General features: G+C 43.7%; 1 protein-coding gene across 1 annotated transcript in view; it reads right to left on the bottom strand.

Annotated features, from left to right (window-relative positions):
- The window catches only part of LOC130356831 (acetylserotonin O-methyltransferase-like), a 39,296-nt gene that overhangs the window by 16,029 nt on the left and 2,480 nt on the right, over nucleotides 1-20,787 (bottom strand). The window contains exons 2-3 of the mRNA XM_056558826.1: nucleotides 17,950-18,124; nucleotides 17,023-17,152 (exon numbers count right to left, since the gene is read on the bottom strand). Coding sequence (XP_056414801.1) covers nucleotides 17,023-17,152; nucleotides 17,950-18,121 — 302 coding nt within the window. The 5' untranslated portion in view covers nucleotides 18,122-18,124. The remainder of the gene's footprint in view (nucleotides 1-17,022; nucleotides 17,153-17,949; nucleotides 18,125-20,787) is intronic.

The raw sequence follows: 20,787 nt of genomic DNA, 5'->3' as shown, positions 1-20,787 counted from the left end.
TTCTTTTATTTTTTGTAGATCCTCTTAACCCCTTAAGGACTCAGGGTTTTTCCGTTTTTGCACTTTCGTTTTTTCCTCCTTACCTTTTAAAAATCATAACACTTTAAATTTTCCACCTAAAAATCCATATTATGGCTTATTTTTTGCGTCGCCAATTCTACTTTGCAGTGACATTAGTCATTTTACCCAAAAATGCACGGCGAAACGGAAAAAAAAAATCATTGTGCGACAAAATCGAAAAAAAAAAAACGCCATTTTGTAACTTTTGGGGGCTTCCGTTTCTACGCAGTGCATATTTCGGTAAAAATGACACCTTATCTTTATTCTGTAGGTCCATACAATTAAAAGGATACCCTACTTATATAGGTTTGATTTTGTCGCACTTCTGGAAAAAATCATAACTACATGCAGGAAAATTTATACGTTTAAAAATGTCATCTTCTGACCCCTATAACTTTTTTATTTTTCCATGTACGGGGCGGTATGAGTACTCATTTTTTGCTCCGTGATCTGAAGTTTTTATTGGTATGATTTTTGTTTTGATCTGACTTTTTGATCACTTTTTATTCATTTTTTAATGTTATAAAAAGTTACCAAAATACGCTTTTTTGGACTTTGGAATTTTTTTGCGCCTACGCCATTGACCGTACGGCTTAATTAATGATATCTTTTTATAGTTCTGACATTTACGCACGCGGCGATACCACATATGTTTATTTATTTATTTTTTTACACTGTTTTATTTTTTTTATGGGAAAAGGGGGGTGATTCAAACTTTTATTAGGGAAAGGGTTAAAGGACCTTTATTAACACTTTTTTTTTACTTTTTTTTGCAGTGTTATAGGTCCCATAGGGACCTATAACACTGCACACACTGATCTCTCATCCTGATCACAGGCGTGTATTAACACGCCTGTGATCAGCATTATCGGCGCTTGACTGCTCCTGCCTGGATCTCAGGCACGGAGCAGTCATTCGTCGATCGGACACCGAGGAGGCAGGTAAGAGCCCTCCCGGTGTCCGATCAGCTGTCCGGGACGCCGCGATTTCACCGCGGCGACCCGAACAGCCCGACTGAGCAGCCGGGATACTTTCAGTTTCACTTTAGAAGCGGCGGTCAGCTTTGACCGCCACTTCTAAAGGGTTAATACTGCACATCGCCGCGATCGGCGATGTGTGGTATTAGCCGCGGGTCCCGGCCGTTGATTAGCGCCGGGACCCACGCGATATGATGCGGGATCGCGGCGCGATCCCGCTTCATATCGCGGGAGCCGGCGCAGGACGTAAATATACGTCCTGCGTCGTTAAGGGGTTAAAGGGGTACTCCAGTGAAAATGTTTTATTTTCTTTTTTTTCTTTTAAAACAACTGGTGCTAGAACATTTAACAGATTTGTAAATTACTTCTATTAAATGTCTTTTCTGTCTGACCACAGTGCTCTCTGCCGACACCTCTGTCTGTCTCAGGAAATGCCCAGAGCCAGAGAAAATCCCCATAGTAAACCTATCCTGCTCTAGACAGTTCCTGAGACAGACATTGGTGTCAGTAGAGAGCACTGTGGTCAGATAGAAAAGACATTTAAAAAGAAAATAACTTTCTGTGGAGCATACAGCAGCTGATAAGTACTGGAAGGATTAAGATTTTTTTAATAGAAGTCATTTACAAATCTGTTTAACTTTCTGGCATCAGTTGATTACATTTTTTTTTTTTTTTTTTACTGGAGTACCCCTTTAAGCTCTGTCAGGTTGAATGGGGACAGTTGGTGGACTGCCATGCCATGTTCCATTCCTTGTCCGCAAACTCACAGTGCAGTTCCCTCTCCCAACCTTTACTGAAAGGCAGGGGGTCAGTACTGAGAGAATCCAGAAAGAGAGCATAAATAGTACTTATTGGGCGATTCACCCCGGATGTAGAGATACAGAGTCTCTCGAATGAGGAAAGGGGATGCTGCAGATTAAGCGTAGTTTTACAGGTGGCATAAAAATTTCTAAGCTAGGCATACTGAAAGAGTTTTAGGTGTAGCAGAGGGGTTATTCACAAGGTGGCATAAAGATCTCAGCCTCGATTGGTCTAAAATGGTAGCGAAGGAGACACCTTCAGATCTGGCATGATCAAGGAAAGATGATGTGGAAAAGGCAGGTGGGAAGGCTAGACTGCCAAAGACAGGAGCCAGAGGGACATCAGGAGAGAAGAGTGGAGTGTTTCACCAGAAAGAAGCGCCGAGCCTGGGCTATGGAGGATTTAACTGGTGGCAGATCAGAGGAAAGATCAGGTATCAGTGAGCGTTTCGTAAGCAACCATATTGCTTTAGTATCTACACATGACGTGTGGCATTCTAGGGCGACCCATTGCTTGGTTATTGGGTCTGCTCCGTAATATAAAACTCTGGTTAACACTGCTGCCAGACAGCAGTCAGGGAGGCCCAGCATCAGTTTTGCGCCTGGTCAGAATGCATCAGGATATTCTAGGGTGTTTGGGGGCCCAAACAAAGCCAGACGGGAGCGAAGAGAGTCCCACAAAGAAGGGCTTAGGGAGGTTGGAAGGGATGCTGGAGAAGAGGTAGAGAAGCCTAGGGAGCACATTCATTTTTATGATGTTGATTCTCCCCAGCCAAGAAAAGTATTTTCTCTCCCATATGGCCAAATCTGCTTAAATGGAGTGTAGCAAGGCAGAGGAGTTGAGACGGAACGTGTCTTTAAGATCGATGGGAACCTGAACACCCAAATAAGATAGTGATGTAGGGCACTACTTAAAGGGGTAGTTATTGCACAATTGACAAACAGTTTCTGGAGAGGGATATATTAAGCGCCTCACTCTTTATAGTTTCATTTATAGTTGGAGAATTTAACAAAAGTGTGTATAGTGGAGAGCAGAGGGAAAGAGAAGTGAGAGGGGAAGACAAAAAAAGTAAAAGGTCATCCGCAAAAGCAGAACATTTGTGATGGTATGAGGACACTTGGAGACCCCTGAAATCGTGAATCTTCCATATCGCTACAAGTTCTATTCCATGTACAACACGAATAGAAGAGGTGAGAAAGGGCACCCCTGCCTCGTACCATTACAAATGTTGAAAGGGGAAGATAATTGGCCATTAATCTTAATTTAGGCCTGGGGATTAGTATGAAGTCCATGTGATCAAAGGCCTTCTCCGCATCCAGAAAAAGCAGGCAAAGAGGTATATTGGCCTTACGAGCCTGATGAATAGCAGAAAAGGTCCTCAGAGTGTTATCTCTAGCCTCCATGCTAAGGATGAAGCCCACCTGGTCAACATGGACTAGGGCTTTCATGTGAGAAGCCAGTCTATTTGCAATTAATTTGGCAAAAAGTTTGGTGTCTGTATGGAGTAAAGAAATAGGGCGCTAGCTCTGGCATAGCATAGGGACCTTCCCCTCCTTTGGGATTACAGTGATAAAGGCACGTAGAAAGGACTGCGGGGGTTGGGAGGAGTCGGAGACCGCATTGAAATCAGAGAGAAGAGGGGAAGACAGTTTTGACCGGAGGAGTTTGTAAAACTTAGCTGTATAGCCATCCGGTCCTGGGCTCTTGCCCGTAGGCAGCAATGTTATGGTTGAGTACAGCTCCTCCAGTGAGAACGGCGCCCCCAAAGAGAAAATGACATCTTCAGGGAGGGAAGGCAGAGCAGTTGAATTGATGTAAGACTGGAGGGAAGGGGGAGATTTACCAGTTGGGGAAGCGGCACCAGGGGCAAGTAAATGATAAAGAGCAGCATAATACAAGCAAAAGGCTTCAAGGACATCCGGTGTGAGGTAGGCAAGGGAACCAGATGAGTCACGAATAGCTGGTACAAAGAGGGAAGATCTCTTCTCTCTAAGAGCCCTCACCAACATCCTGATAGACTTATTCCCCCATTCATAAAAAAATATTTTATCCGTGATTTGTCTGTAGTACCGGTGTTTCACATTCAACAAGGCTAAAAGCTCTTGACGAATGCAAATGATGTCAAGGAGGACACTTTCCTGTTGGGATTGTTTATGCAGAGATTCTAGGGAATGTAATTAAAGGTGGAGAGAAGACAGTTTAGCCGACGCCTCCCTCTTCAACCTCACCCCATGTTTCACCATTACGGTGTCCATTTTAGGACATTGTCAGTCGTCAGCCGTACCTCCGTCCTCTGTCAGGCAAAACAGCGTCCCGCCTCCTCCCTCAAGCCAATCTCTGTCAGGCATCAGCCGCAACTCCCTCCTCCCTCCTTTGTCATCCTAAAGTCTCTCATCCAAAACTCTGTCATCCTAAAGTTTCTTGGACCAATCTCCGTCAGGCATCAGCCGTAACTCCCTCCTCCCTCCTTTGTCATCCTAAAGTCTCTCATCCAAAATTACATCATCCCTCAAATTAAAAACCGTCCTGCCGTGTAGCAGAGCCGAGTCAGTGTCGGCTCTCTGCTATATGGGTTCTGCTGTACATGCTATTCAATGTTAACTCTGCTATACAGTGCTGTGCAGCATCACCTCTGCTATGCGGAAGGAAGTTGCATCTGAGGGAGAATTGTCTGAGACATGACAGCATATTGGATGAGAGACTTTCGGATGAGGGAATTGTGGCTGAAGGATGACAGCAATTCGTGTGAGGGAGGAGGCGGGGTGCCATTTTGCCTGATAGAAGACGAAGCTGCAGCTGACGACTGACGGCGATTGGTCTGAGGGAGGAGGCGGGACACTGTTTTGCCTGATGGAGGACGGAGTTACGGCAGACTGACGGCGATTGGTTCGAGGGAGGAGGCGGGATGCTGTTTTGCCTGAAGGAGGAAGGAGTTGTGGCTGACAACTGATGGCGATTGGTCTGAGGGAGGAGGCAGGACGCTCTTTTGCCTGACGGAGGACGGATTTGCGGCTGACGACTGATGGCGATTGGTCCGAGAGAGGAGGCGGGACGCCCTTTTGCCTGATGGAGGACGTAGTTGCGGCTGATGACTGACGGCGATTGGACCAAGGGAGGAGGCGGGACGCTGTTTTGCCTGACGGAGGTACGGCTGACGATGTCCTAAAATGGACACCATACACCAGGACTCCACGGAGTACACACTGCAGAGCTTCCCACTTAATGAGTGGGGAGAAAGCGTCAGAGCTATGGTCCATGAGAAAATGAGATATGGTCTCCTTCAGTTTTTGGATGCACAGAGAGTCCAGGAGAAGGGATTCATTTAGTTTACAAGTGGAATGCGGTTTGGAGAAAGAGGGAAGGGTGAAAGTTAACAGAACAGGCGCGTGGTCTGAGAAGGTAATCGATGCGATGGAGGAGCGTATAACCGAGGGCAGGAGGTGGTGAGGGCAGAAGATGTAATCAATCCGACTATAAGAGTTTCCGAGATGAGAATAAAAAATATAATCATGGTCATGGGGATTTAGAGAGTGCCAGACATTGCTTAACTTCAAAGCATGAAGTCTTGTACGTATGGTACGTACTGTAGTTTACGGTAAGAAAGAAGGGAGTGACCGGAAGAGGTATCTAGCAGAGGGAGTAGGGGGAGGTTAAAGTCTCCACAAAGCAATATCTGACCAGTCGCAAAAGTGGATAAGGCTTCCAGTGTATTGACAAGGAAGGTTGCTTGGTTTCGGTTAGGTGCATAAATAGAGGCAATCGTGATCAGATGATCCGAGAGGTCACAATTAGCAAAAATATAGCCGGCGTTGGGGTCAATGGCTGTGTCTAAAATGGAAACAGGTAGGGATGTGAAATGCTAAAGATACACCCTTAGTTTGCATATCAGGGTTTGTACTATGGAGCCAGGTCGAGCAATATCTAGTGGGGAGTGTAGGGAGATGGCCATCCTTAAAATGTGTCTCCTGTAAAGCTAAAATGTGTGTACCGTAAGGGAACGGGTACATGGGACTAAGGAAGGAGGCCATGAGGGCAAAAAACAAGGCACAGTCAGAACCAGTCCAAGTGCCTAACTAGTGAGGTAACGTGAAAGAAGCGACAGCGGAAAGCCACACAGTAAAAATTAACTAGTTTGGCCTAGGGACAGATGGGATCTGAGGGAATTCTTCCAGTGTAAGGGTGGGAGGATGCAGGAAACTAAGGAGGCAGTGAACAAACTACAACTTAGGGACCAATAATGGACAGTCATGTCTCCAGGCATGTTCATCTGGCTGGACAACTCATGGACACTCTCAGAGGTGTCCCTAAGCCACAACTGTGTTGTCTTAGCTGTGTGCTTAGGGTCATCGTCCTGTTGGAAGGTGAACCTTTAGACCAGTCTGAGGTCCAGAGCTCCACTATGACCAGTATTCTTGTCCCAGCCTCTGAAAAGCATGTGCAAACCATGAAGCTGCCACCAACTTGCTTAACTGGGAGGTGATGAGCCCAAGAAGCCAAGTGAAGCCATTGATGCTTCACTAGGCAGGCGATGAGCAATGCCTGGTTTCCTCTAAATATGATGCTTAGAATTGAGGCCAGAAGGTTCAAACTTGGTTTCATCAGACCAAAGAATCTTAAGAATCCCTTAGATGTTCCTTTGCAAACTCTAGAAAGGTTGTTATGTGTCTTTTACTGAGAAGTGACTTTTTTTGGCTGCTCTGCTATAAAGCTGAGATGGTGGAGTGCAGCAGTGATGGTTGATCTTCTCAAAGTTTCTTCAGTCTGCAAACAGGATTTTTGGAGCTCAGTCAGAATGATCATGAGGTGTCCCAGTACCGGAGTGGGTCCTGTCAGGTAAACATTGCTTCAGGTGCCTGTGCTGGGCCCTACTGATCAGGCGATGCCTTAAAGAGTACATGTCACCAAACTTAAATTTTAGTATATTGTTCCTCATGTAATTAAAAAAAACTTTGCTATTTACTTGCTGTTAAAATTCTCAACCTTTATATGTTTTTAATGTGATTGAAAAAACGGCCAATAGGTGGCTCTGTTCTCTTCCCTGCGACAAGCCAAGCAGTTAGTTTGGTCTCCTCCCAGCCTGGCAGGAGACCAAACTCAGGAAGTGTGTGTGGGGCATGGTGAGGCACAGCTCTCACAGGCTTCATTGACATCGCGCCTGCTGGGGAACACCCACTTTCTCCTGACAGGAGCTCACACAATGTGAGCAAGGAGAAAGGTATGAAACAGAGCTTTTTAAAGTTTGGAAATTTTATTTAAGGGCCGGAGGGGTGTTAGTTTTTTTTAAATATTCTTTACAGTCATTGTTGTAACGCCGAGCGCTCCGGGTCACGCTCCTTCCCCGGAGCGCTCGCAGCGTTCTGCTCTTGCTTGCAGCGCCCCAGTCAGACTCGCTGACCGGGAGCGCTGCTCTGTGTCCTTCGGCGGGGATGCAATCCACGCGTAGGGACGTGCCTGCCCGTGGGTCGCATCCCGATCATCTCACCTGCCCCGTCCTCCTGCTCAGTCCCGGTGCGCGTGGCCCCGCTCTCTAGGGCGCGCGCGTGCCGGGTCTCTCAGATTTAAAGGGCCAGTGCACCATTAATTGGTGCCTGGTCCAATCAGTTCCCAAGCACTCCCCACACATAAAAACCCACTTCCCCTTCCTGTCCTTGCCGAATGTTGTTGCCCTAGTGCCCTGTGAAAGCATTCTGTGTGTTCCCAAGCCTGTGTATCCAGACCCTTGCTGTTGCCCCCGACTACGAACCTTTGCCGCCTGCCTTGACCTCTTGCTACGTCCAACCTTGCCTTCGCCTTGTCCTTGTGTACTACGCCTATCTCAGCTGGTAGAGAGGTCAAGTCTCTATCAGGGGATAGGACCTGGGAGTTACCGCTGCAGCAAGTCCATCCCGCCTTGCGGCGGGCTCTGGTGAAAACCAGTAACTTCTTAGAACCGGTCCCCTGGTACGACCCACGCCATCGCCTCACTAACACAGAGGATCCACTACCCGCTTCCAGTCCGTTCCTGACAATTGTCTGTTAATTTGTAATGTTTTGCTCTGTATCTTTAAGAAATGTAAAGGATATCTGTTAGGAGATATGCTACAGAGTACCCATGTGACCCTGATTGCCCTATGGGAGGCCCCCATAGATAGGTCATATATAGTGTAGGGGGGGAAAGTTATTTAGTAAGAGAGTGTTAGGAGTTTGGAGAGCCTGAGTGCAGGGCTCAGTGCGAGCTGCAGTGTGGAGTGGATAGGAGTCAGCAGGAGTGTGAGGGGATTCAAGGGAAGCCTAAAGAAAATTTTCAAGCAATCGATCACGCCATTCTGCAAGTGCTCCCCGCCCAGGAGAAGTCAGAAATTCCTAGCTGTGGGCAGAGGAGCTGGTGAGTTGACGGGCCACACTGTGCTAGTCCGGGATAGATACAGTAGAAAGCCTCTGGCAGCTGGATCCCGAAGGCTAGTTCGTACCCTGGTGTTTTAGCTTTAATTGGACACTAGCAGAATCCTAGTCAGCATGGGAGGCCTCAAAATTAAGCCTAAAGTGCCAAGTCTGCAGCAAGTAAAGCCAAGTGGGTTTAAAACACTACATGTCCCAGCAAGTCTGCAGGGCTCCCAATGGTTATTCTGCATCTCCTCTGCTCTAATCTGCACTGTGATGACTTTAACATCCACTTCAGCAAAGACAGTTATCTGTAATCTGGCATCACTGTATTTATTATTCCGTGCCTGGCCCAGGAGAAGCTGTCATATCCTCGGACCGTGTAGGTTAATGAAGCCCTGGTGTCACAAAGTGATATATCTAATCACCCAAGTCATGAACAGGACTAATGTACTAGCACTAGTTGCCACCACAATCATTGAAGGCCCTTCTCCCTGATCCCTTTGTTTCGTGGAGCGGCCTGCTCAAGAATAAAAGTCATTATTTTCTTGGGAACTTTCAGTGCGGCTAACATTTGTCCTCTTCTCCAGATCTTGTCTCTGAGTTCTACAATCGGTACATCCCCTTTCATTGCTCCCTTTTGGCTCTCATATGCATTGACAATAGTAAGATCTTATACAGACAGATTTATATTTTTCCAAGTCACGTCCAATCAACTGAAATCACATAGTTACATAGGGGGAGATTTATCAAAACTTGTGCAGAGGAAAAGTTGCCCAGTTGCCCATAGGTACCAATCAGATTCCTTCTTTAATTTTTAACAAGGCTTGTGCAAAATGAAAGAAGCGATCTGATTGGTTGCTATGGGCAACTGGACAACTTTTCCTCTGCACAGGTTTTGATAAATCTCCCCCATAGTTCATGAGGCTGAAATAAAGGCAAGAATCCATAAAATTCTACCTATAACCCCAATGTGTTGATTCAGAAGAAGGCAAAAACAGCCTTATGGGGCAGATGTCAATTGCCTCGTAACAGAAGAAAAATGTCTTCCAGACTCCAAATATGGCAATCAGAATAAACTATAGATCAATTTTCTATCCCCATCAATCTATTATACAGATGCAAAACTATGTTATTGTCAAGAACCTCTATGCCTTTTTTGATGCATACGATACTTTACTTTCTGGCACCAGTTGAAAAAATTTGTTCTCCACAAGAGTACCCCTTTTATGCATATAAAGGTTGAGAATTTTAACAGAATGTAAATGGCAAAGTGTCTTATAATTACATAAGAAACAATATTTTAAAAGTTTGGTTTTGACAGGTACTCTTTAAGGACCAAACCCATTTTCAACTTAAGGACCAGAGCATTTTTTGCAAATCTGACTTCTGTCACTTTATGCATTAATAACGCCGAGATGCTTTTACTTATGAATTTTGATTCCGAGATTTAGTTTTTTTTAATGAAAACTGCAACTCAAAGTATTCAAAATGACATTCAGACAGTTTGTTAACCCTTTAGGTGTTTCTCAGGAATAGCAGCAAAGTGGAGGAGAAAACTCAAAATCTATATTTTTTACACTGACATGTTCTTGTAGCCCCATTTTTTCATTTTTACAAGGGGCTATGGCAAAACTACAACTGCCAGCATGCACGGTCTGTCATTTTTTACAACAGTTGGAGGCACACTGGTTGCAAAACACTGAGTTGGGCAACAGACCCTAACTCAGTGTTTCACAACAAGTGTGCCTTCAGCTGTTGCAAAACTACAACTCTCAGCATGCACTGGCAGCCGAAGGGCATTCTGGGAGTTGTTATTCAACAGCTGGAGGCACACTACTACAGCACCAAGCATGCCCTTTGGCTGTCCGTGCTTGCTGAGAGTTGTAGTTGTGCAACAGCTGGAGGCACACTTTTGCTACAACTCCCAGCATGCACAGACAGCCAAAGGGCATGCTGGGAGTTGTAGATGTGCCTCCATCTTTTGCATAACTACAACTCCCAGCATGCCCTTCAGCTGTGCATGCTTGGAGTTGCATCAATGCAACAGCAGGAAGCACACAGGCCTCACCTCCTGCTGTATCCTTCCACCGCTGATGCCGCCTCCGCTGCCGCCGCTGCCTCAAGGCACCACAGACAGATAAGGGACCCCCGCTGCTGCTCCGATCACCACCCCAATCCCCGCACAGTAGGATACATGATTGGTCGGTCATCCCAACCAACTAATCCGCCATCGTTAGCTGGGCAAGGGTGATTGGTGTTGTTTTGGACAGAATTTACTGGCGAATCACAGTGATCGCTGATATGGCAGGAGTTGACATGGGATGCCTGCTGAAAGATTTCAGCAGGCATCCCGTTCCGTTCCTAACCCGGTAACCGGCATTGAATGGTAACGCAGATGTCCTAAGTCCCAGGAGGCAAGGGCGTATCTGTACACCCTTCGTCCTAGAGGGGTTAAAAGTTTGAATCACCCCCTTTTCCCAAATAAAATAATATAAACACAGAACAAACAAATATATTTTGTATTGCCGCGTGAGGAAATGTCCAAACTAATAAAATATAATGTTAATTAAAACGTATGATCAATGGCATAAATGGAAGAAGTCGAGAATTGCAGATTTTTGGTCACTTCATATTTGAAAAAAAAAATATCAGAAGTGATCAAAAGTCCAATCTAAACAGAAATGGTACCAATAGAAAATACACATCACTGTGCAAAAAATCAGCCCTTATAAGGAAAATTAAAGAGCTGTAGTGGTCAGAAGAGGACAATGTTAAAGTGCAACTGTCATCAATATTTGCCCCCTAAAGCTATACACAGCAAGTAAAAGCTGTGTAGCACAGTAATGCGCAAATACAGTTGAAAGCTGCCTGTCAGTCAAGCAGGCCGGGAACTCAGCCCTGACACATGCACCGATGACATCACTCATCGGCGCCTGCAGAGGAGAGAGAATGCGGCCTGGTGAAAGCAGATGGATGCCACCATGCTGAACTGCACGGGACAGGGTGAGTACCTATTTTTGTTAATTTTGATTATGCCAGGCATAAAGCAGGGGATGGGGGGGGGGCTGCTTAACTAACTGACTGTCTATTTACCTACCCACCTGAATGCCTACCTGTCTACTCCCCTGATTCCCTTCCTACCTATCTACCTACCTAACTAACTTGCTGTCTATTTACCTACCCACCTGTCTACCTACCAACTCACCTACCCACCTGGCTGCCTACCTACTCACCTAGCTCCCTACCTACCAAATTGGCTGTCTACCTGCCCACCCACCCTCTTAACTGGCTTTCTGCCTACATAGCTAGCTACCTACCTAGCTGTCTACCTACTCACCCACCTGGCTGTCTACTTACATAGCTAGCTACCTGGCTATCTATCCACCAAACTACCTACCTAGCAATTTACCTAGCTACCTATTTAATATCCTACCTAGATAGCTACCTAGCTGGAAACCTGCGTAGCTACATTCCTACGTGGCTGTCTATCTACGTAGCTAGCTAGCTTAAAAATAAAATATATACCTTATTATCAAATCTCATTAAAAAAACTGCTCTCAAAATCTGGATATGTGAGGAGCCCAAATATGAGCTGAGCAATTATAGAGGGACATGTACATATATAATAATGATATTAACCAAGGAGCACCTTTATGCTGTCTTGCATAAAATTTCTACAGATAGTAAGTAGATAAGCAATTTGACCGTGTAGTAGGAGATGTCGGCGCTGGATAGAGGAACCAGAAGGAGTGCAGCATAAAATCAAGTTGGGTTTATTAGATGCAACGCGTTTCGCTGCGCATGCGCAGCTTCATCAGGCATGGCAAGGTTGGGTTCACAGGAGGTATAAATACCTCCAAGTGTTAACCCTTTATGTTACATGAAATTATACATATCAAAAAGGTATAACAATCAGAATATATAAACACCACATGAGATACATATCACTATCACCTCCTGTGAACCCAACCTTGCCATGCCTGATGAAGCTGCGCATGCGCAGCGAAACGCGTTGCATCTATTAAACCCAACTTGATTTTATGCGGCACTCCTTCTGGTTCCTCTATCCAGCGCCGACATCTCCTACTACACGGTCAAATTGCTTATCTATTGCCTCTTAGGAGGGCTGCGGATGAGGACACAAGCACTTACAGGCGCTTCCCATTGTTGTGTGTGTGCACACAACCAACTCTGGTAAGCGGCATGGGATAGATCGTTTCCCTTCACTATGGGCCTGAGCTGCTGATCTCGCACATGGAGCGCCTTCTGCTTTCCTTTTCGATTATCTACAGATAGTAAGGGATAACACGTACTAGAACTGGCTCAAAACATCCAACTTATGCACTGCCTATGTGCTAAAATTAGAACAGGACCGTCCCAAACTCTATAACTTAGTAAAGTGCCAAAGCTACTTTAAAAAATTTGCAACAGCCCCTTGAGAAAGTGTGTAATGAAACAGTGTAGGGGAACAAAGGAGCATGAATAATGGGTAAGCACACAGTCATCCTGGCTGTCTAGCTACGTAGCTACCTACCTAGTTACCTGGCTACCTAATTACCTAGCTAGTTACATAGCAACCTACCTACCTGGCTAACTTCCTACCTACCCACCTACCTACCTACTTTTACTGTGCAGACACCAAGGGGGGGCATTATAACAGTTTGAGTCCTATAGATAGGGAGATTGTGTAGAAGGCACTGAAAAATGCAGAGTCTAACATTTTTGTCCAATAGATTAGATGAGTTTTGGATGGAAGAAGTCATTATGGCAGTCTGATCAGGACACAGAAAAAAGAAGACGCTGACGATCAGAATAGATGTCTTATGTGAGTCCCTATATGTAGCTAAAATCCCTTATATGGTATGCAGATCCTCTGTACAGATGGCATATTCCTCTATATGTTCCTGTATGGGGGAAGACTTGTCTGTATACAGTGGTTTTATTCAGTAGCAATATGGTACATTAGTTGTGGTGACCCTGTGATTGACAGGGCATGGAGCCAATGGCTTTTCTTTCTGTAAAACACTGATCCAAGCGCCACAGGAGCCCTACAGGTGATGTGTCAGTGATATGTTATTGTGTGACACATCATCGGCAGTGGACTGCTGGGGAGACAGTCCTGCAGGAAGAGAGCCTGCAGTCATATACAGGTGGAGAGCCTGCAGTCATATACAGGTTCTTTAGAACATCGACTTCTGGCCATAGTACATCCTCAAAGGACAACACAATAGGTGTGATGAAGAACGTGCTTTTTATTATCCCATACACACAAAAAAGACAGGTGCATCTAGTGGACAACGCTTTTCAAAGGGATTCCCCTTCTTCTTCAGGTCCTATTTACACATACAGGTTAAAAAAATAAATTTATATATGTGAACATTCAAAAAAATTGCGGGATTGGAGGTCACTGAGGGTTAACTGTGACATCGGCCCTTGTGGTCTCTGGGAAAAAAATCACCAGCGGCAAATTCAAGGCGGAAGACATGCTAATTATTGCCAACGATTTACCTTTCGAGTTCAAGCGGCTTCAGTTCCCTTTGCGTCTTGCCTTAGCAATTACCATCAACAAAGCAAAAGGGCAATCATTAAAGTGGTACTCCAGCACATAACATCTTATCCCCAATCAATAGGATAGGGGATAAGATGTTAGATCGTGGGGGATCCTGCCGCTGGGGACTACCACTTACCTGAAATTCACAAAAACACTGAAAATCATCATTGCAGGCATCAATAGTCACACATCTCAAATATTCCACTACATGGACCTTATCTTACAGGAGTACGTCCAATCCCTGCCAAGATATCTAAAGAGTTCAGATGACCTAATAAACCTATTGGGCCCCTTAAAATGGAAAGAGAGCTGCATGTTCATTACAAAGGATGTCATTGCCCTCTACTCAAATATTAAACACAATATCGGCTTAAACTGTGTCAAACTCACCATGTAAAAAGTCCCCACGAAATGATCTTAACCAACAACTATTTTCTGGATGACACGTGGCTCTGCGATGGGCTCCCTGGTGGCACCGTCTTATGCTAACCTGGTAATGGGGGTCTTCAAGGAAAAATTTATAACATCCCAAATGCTTTATAAGGAACATGTCATCATATACCGGAGGTATATTGATGACCTCTTTATGCTAAGGAATGGGCCATCTGATCTCATCAACAGTTTTGTACACATGCACACTTAACATGACAGAGCCGGCAGCAGCGGTCACATTTATATGTAAAGTATATGCCTGTACTGCCCTAATGATGGTCCTGCATGTAAATATAGGAAGGAAATGTTGGTAAATTCCACTTTACATGACACGTCATGCCACCCTCCCCATGTACCAAAAAAATCTGCCTCTTGGGGGACATGATATGAGCATGGAGGAACTGTTCTAGAGAAACCAGAACTAGAGGATCTGTTCTAGAAGCAGGAGATGAAATTGATTGACTGGAGATTGTCTCAGTGAGGGCACATTGATTGGCCCATTAGGAGAGAAAAGAATATGGCTAGGAATAGGAATGTGGATGGTCTGTGGATAGTGTGTTGCATACTGTTATATAAGAAACCAGCTAATGTAGGAACAGACATTAGTTGCAAAATGCAGACAGTCATAAGCGTACCTGCCACAGTAATGCAATGACAGCGTGGGTCATCCCAAGACCCACGCTGTCATTGCATTACTGTGGCTGGTAAGTTTATGCTTGGGATTGTGTTTTTTTCACATGTAATGTACTTATGTTATGGGTGCCTGTATTTAGCAATTTATGCCTGTTCCTACATTAGAATATACGTCTATGTAATTTCCTTTTGTTCCTGCCATTTGCTTTTATACCTTGTGTGACCAGGTATTGTATTGCTCTGATTGTTTCGGATCAGTGGGGGTCTGATAGTTTGGACTCCACCGAGCATGAATACAGGATTCTGAATGCCCCATGCTTAAATGGAGCAGAGGTCAGGAATATGTTTGGCAGTATGGAGATGAATAAAGCGTGTTTGTTTAAATTCTTCATGATCCAGAACATTTTTTTTTCTGCCTCACATTTTTTCCACCTTACCTTCTAAGACCAATAACTTTTTTTATTTTTTAACTGACAAATTTGTACTAGGGCTTATTTTCTTTTTGACAGGTTTTTCGAAATTCAAAATACATTAAATCTGGCATGCTATCTTTATTTTATGGGTCAGCACGATTCCAATGATACCAAACTTGACACATTTTTGTTTTGTTTTATGGTTAAAAAAAATTTGAAAACTTGACAAAAAACATTACCATGTTTTTACCCCAAAACTCTTTTTATTTTTCCACCTATGGAGCTGTGTTGGGGTTATTTTTTTGCACCATGAGCTGTAGCTTTTAAATGTACCCCTTTTGTGTAGCTCTGGCTTTTTGATCACTTTTTATTAAGGCCTTGTGCTTCCCTAGCAACCTGCATCTACATGTCTGCTCACCTGACCCATGACGTACATGTACGTCATGGGTTGGGAAGATCTCACAAAGAAAAAGAAAAATAATATATATATATATATATATATATATATATATATATATATATATGTGTTACTCTAACTCTAATTCTAATTCTGACCATGCACATCTAATTTTTATGCCTCTATCACCTATATTTATTATAAAGAGTCCACTCACAGAAAATATGAACCTGGCACTACCACTAAATCAGACAATCCAGGGGCCGATATGAAAGATGTCCTGTTTAACTTCTAATACTCCACGTGTGCGGGTGGTACTACACGTATAACCAGCGAACATTCATATAATCCAGACGAGAGAGAATAATAACGGAGCACTCACCCCAAATTCAGTAGACATGTGGGTACTTCTCTATTTCATAACTCATGTGCCGACAGGACATCAGAACGAGGGAAGGCAGACACGATGGTAAGTGGGGGGCTCTCAGTCACACAGGGCGATTGTGACTGAGCTTACCATCATGTCTGCCTTCCCTCGTTCTGATGTCCTGTCGGCACATGAGTTATGAAATAAAGAAGTACCCACATGTTTACTGAATTTGGGGTGAGTGCTCCGTTATTATTCTCTCTCATCTGGATTATATATTTATTATAAAATCCCTCTTTTCATTAGCTAACAGTGGTAGAAATCCTCTCAGGGGAAGGGGGCGTGTCCTTTGTGGGGGTGGTGGGAGGTGATTGGTGTGTCTGCTCATGCAGCCTTGCCCATTAATCATCTCTTGTCCATGACTCATGGACAAGCCTGATACTGCTGCAGGACTGTTTAGTCTCCTGCAGCATTAGGTATGGGGACCCCTAGTGGTGGGATTTTCGGGAGCCATTTTCTTTATCAAATATTCAAACATTTTTAAACAACCATGTTACAAATAGTCTTTTATTTTCATCAGTAACAACATATGAAAAGTTTTTGGCTCTGACAGCACCTATTTAACTGCTGATCCTTTCAACCACAAAATATATGGGACCCATGTTCTTGTGATCAGTGAAGGTACCAGTGGTCACACCTCAGCACTGTTTTACAGAAAAGCATCTAAAATTCTAAAATAACTCATGATCAGTACGTCCAAGAAAGTCTCTTACACCAACCCTCAAAGTGAGAAATACAAAAATAGAGGGGGCGTGGCGTGACATCACATCTCCGGCCACCCAAACCCAGCGTTCTAAACATACCCCCCCCCTCTGGATAGGGGATAAGATGTCTATGGGCAGAGTACCCCATTAATGTATTTGATCTGCTAGTATGAATCTCAATTAAATTCACAAAATATAGCCACAAGGGAACGTTAATACTTATGTGCAATTTTATCATCTATACAATATTTAAACACACAGTACCTTACAGCTTGTGGTAGGAAGTGACAGCACTTATATATAGTATTAGAGTAATAGGTCATCATGTGATGGAGTGTCCTAGGGCTGGACTTGATCATGTATTGAGTGGAAGCATCAGTATTGGAATAATAACCTTAAAAGAAATAGAAACATCAGTAGGACAGCTATCACATCCATGTGACTGCAGCTAAACATTAAACATACCCTTTAAATATTGATTTTGTCAAATAATACAAGAACAGATTCTTCACTGCTGGCTCAATACCAAAAGTAACTAGCTATCCCCTCTTCAATTCCCTATAAAACCAATACCACACCCCACATTAATGTCACACTACCTTGTCCAACAGTTGACTTTGTCCTCTGACATGATGCTCCTTCAAATGACACCAGATTCTTCAAAAGTACATCAGGTTAAGTTAGGGCCTACAAAATGCAGTTTCACATATGGCAAGATGGTCTTGCTAAGCAGTAATACTGCCTTAGGGTACGTTCACTCGGCGAATTACCTGCAGGTTTTCCGTTACATATCTGCTAGGTAAAATCAGCAGCGTATTTTTCTACTATTGACTTCAATGGGTCCGAAGGAAAATCTTCAAATCTGCTTTTCTTGCAAGTACAGACACACATTTAGAGCTGAGTTTATTATTGGCCCTTATTGTAGCTGACTGGCCCCGAGAAGATATGAGTGTAGGAGAATCTTCACCTTAGTTCTCTTAACTAGTGTCAATTATCTTTTTCACTTCACATGACTAGTATGTGTCAACAGTGTATGACTATTATCTAGTTGTTTATTACTTTTGCTATAGTACTAGGTCAGCTGTTCACAACAATGGGACATTTTACATGAGACAATATTACATTTAACTGCTTGCACCCTATATTGCAAACTCCTTTAAGAATTTTTTTTAATTCTTTAAATTAATTTACCTTTATTGTTTTGTATGTCAACTTTCAAAAGTTTCAGTCCAACACAGGCATCAAGCATCCGCTCCATCCCATCCACACTGGTGCCCAAGCGAGAAGCGATTGTTGCAGCTGGAATTGGTTCCTGTGCTTCATGTAGTAAATCAAAAACTCCCAGTTCACATGCCGTAAACATGGTCTGCAAGTGAAAGAGCGACAAACTACTTTAGAGTCTTTACTAGACATATTACTAGACATTTCACTGAATTTACAATTGGTGATGACCTAATCTCTGTGACCCAAACCAATCGTGGGAATGAAGGGGCCGTGTTTGTTTCCTTCTACCTGCACATTGTGCTGAAGTGTCGAGGGAAATCAATGAGGGGATGCATTGTAAGACTTACTCTGCATCACTTTCATTTTCATAATAGGTAGGGTTCCCAGAGATCTAATCAAGCACTGATCACAAAATGATAATATATCCTACTGTAATATACTGTAGAATCTTTTGACACATAAGAAATATTCGGCCCATCTAGCCTGCCCTATATTCTGAATAATATGAATAGTCCCTGGCCTTATCTTATATGAAGGACAGACTTATGCATATCCCATGCATGATTAAACTTTAAAGGGTACCTCTCATCAAAAAAACTTTTGATATATTATAGATTAATGTATGCAGAATAACTTTACAATTGCATGTTATTATAAAATATGCTTCTTTCTATTTAATTTTCCACTTTGAAGAAATTACCACTAGGGGTCTCCCTACCAGTCCTGGCAGCAAGCATTTCAGACTCATGCCGGAGTCCTAAACACTACGAGCTGCCAGTCTGCTTTGCTCACAAAGGAGAACACTGAGAGCTGCCAGCCTGCTTTGTTCACAGCCTATTTGGCTGTGAACAAAGCAGGCTGGCAACTCTGAGTGTTTAGGACTCCAGCATGAGTCAGAAATGCTTGCTGACAGGACTGATCGGGAAAAATACAATAGAAAGAAGCATATTTTTCATTAACATGCTATTGGAAAGTTATTCAACATTCATTAATCTCAAATATATCAAAAGTTTATTTGATGAGAGGTACCCTTTAACACTACAATTTCTACTGGAAGGCAATTACATGCATCCACTACTCTCTCCATAAAGTAATACTTCCTGAGGTCCCTAATGATAATAATTTCCCCTTTAAATGTCATTTTTGCTTTTTCCTCAATTAGTAAATTGTCTAATTCTTGTACTTGACTTGACTGTATGAATATCAAATTGCAACATCACTCAAACTTACTATGTTGGCCTTACTATCTTGCATTAGGTTACATTTTATACCATTTTTCACATATAGGGCCACCCCACCCCATGTGTCATTTCGATATAAAGAGTACCCTTGTTATTTCCTAGTCATTACTCTCAGTAAACATGTTTGATGCAGGTTTAGAGATTTTATTCCTTAACGCTGGGGCCCCCGGCGATCTCCTGTACGGGGCCGTGGCTGTCCCGTGCAGGGGGCGTGACGTTGCGGCCGGCACGCCTCCTCCATACATCTCTATGGGAGAGGCGGGGAGGCAGCATTCGTGCCTTCCCGCATCCCCCATAGAACTGTATGGGGACGGGGAGGAGACGGGGCGTCACCGTCGACCTCTAGGTCGACGCTACGCACCTTAGCGCTGCTATCATTGCATTCCCATTGCGAGTAATACCTCCTATGAACAGATACGATATCTAAAGCTCAAATCAGCTGCAATCGCATCTGTACATGGACAGGCACAGACACATTCACTCCTATAGCCAGGACATAGGGGGACATGCATCATTATTTGTGTATGGTAGAAGCAATTGACCCCTTTTCTCGAATTCTAAATTATGCGCAGAAGCGCTAAATTTATCAATCAAGTAATCAAGTAAATATAGTAATCTCCTCAATCCACTCTTTGGAAAATAGAATCGATGATTTAGAGCATCTTGCTATGTTAAGTCCAAGATGGCTTCTATTTGCGCAAAAAAAACAGGGGTAAAATCTTTGATACATGTCCCCCATAGACTTTACCTGACTGGGTGGTTTTCAGAGCATCTAGCTTTTGACTCAGACTGAAAATCATGTCAGAGCACTATTTCCAGTCCAAGATAAGAGTTGGTTGCGCTGGGAAAATAACCCAATTGTCACTGACTACAATCAAGTCTGTTTCAGTAATAAGAGGGAATAAGTCCATGCTTGTCCATGCACAGATACGATTGCAGCCGATTTGGGCACTAATCATGATGTAAATGTGGCCTAAGCTTGTAATTTCTTATCCCATTAGCTGCTGGCATGTTTTGACTTTGTTTTGGGGGTCAATTAAATAGATTGATTATGACTCTTTTACTTCCTCTCCTTCCTAGTTTAAATACTAGTAAGCAAAACACACTAGTTAGCAAAGTCAAACTTCCAGCTGTTGCAAAACTACAACTCCCAACATGCCCTTTGGCTGTCCGTGCATGCTGGGGGTTGTAGTTATGCAACAGGTGGAGGCACACTGGTTGCAAAACACTGAGAGATTGTTACTTAACTCAGTGTTTCGCAACCAGTATGCCTCCAGCTGTGTGCCTGTTGCAAAACTACAACTCCCAGCATATATGGCCTATCAGTGCATGCTGGGAGTTGTAGTTTCCAACAGCTGGAGGCACACTGGTTGCAAAACAGTGAGTTAGGTAACAAACTCTTAGTGTTTTGCAACCAGCTGTTGCAAAAACTATAAATCTCAGCATGCAGTGACAGCCAATGGGCATGCTGGGACCTGTAGTTATGCAGCTGGAGGCATACTACTACAACTTCCAGCATGCACTTTGGCTTTCCGTGCATGCTGGGGGTTGTAATTATACAACA

The sequence above is a fragment of the Hyla sarda genome, chromosome 2 (assembly GCF_029499605.1).
Source record: "Hyla sarda isolate aHylSar1 chromosome 2, aHylSar1.hap1, whole genome shotgun sequence".
NCBI lineage: Eukaryota > Metazoa > Chordata > Amphibia > Anura > Hylidae > Hyla > Hyla sarda.
Note: the sequence above shows the minus strand (reverse complement) of the source record. Positions and strands in the feature narration are given on the sequence as shown.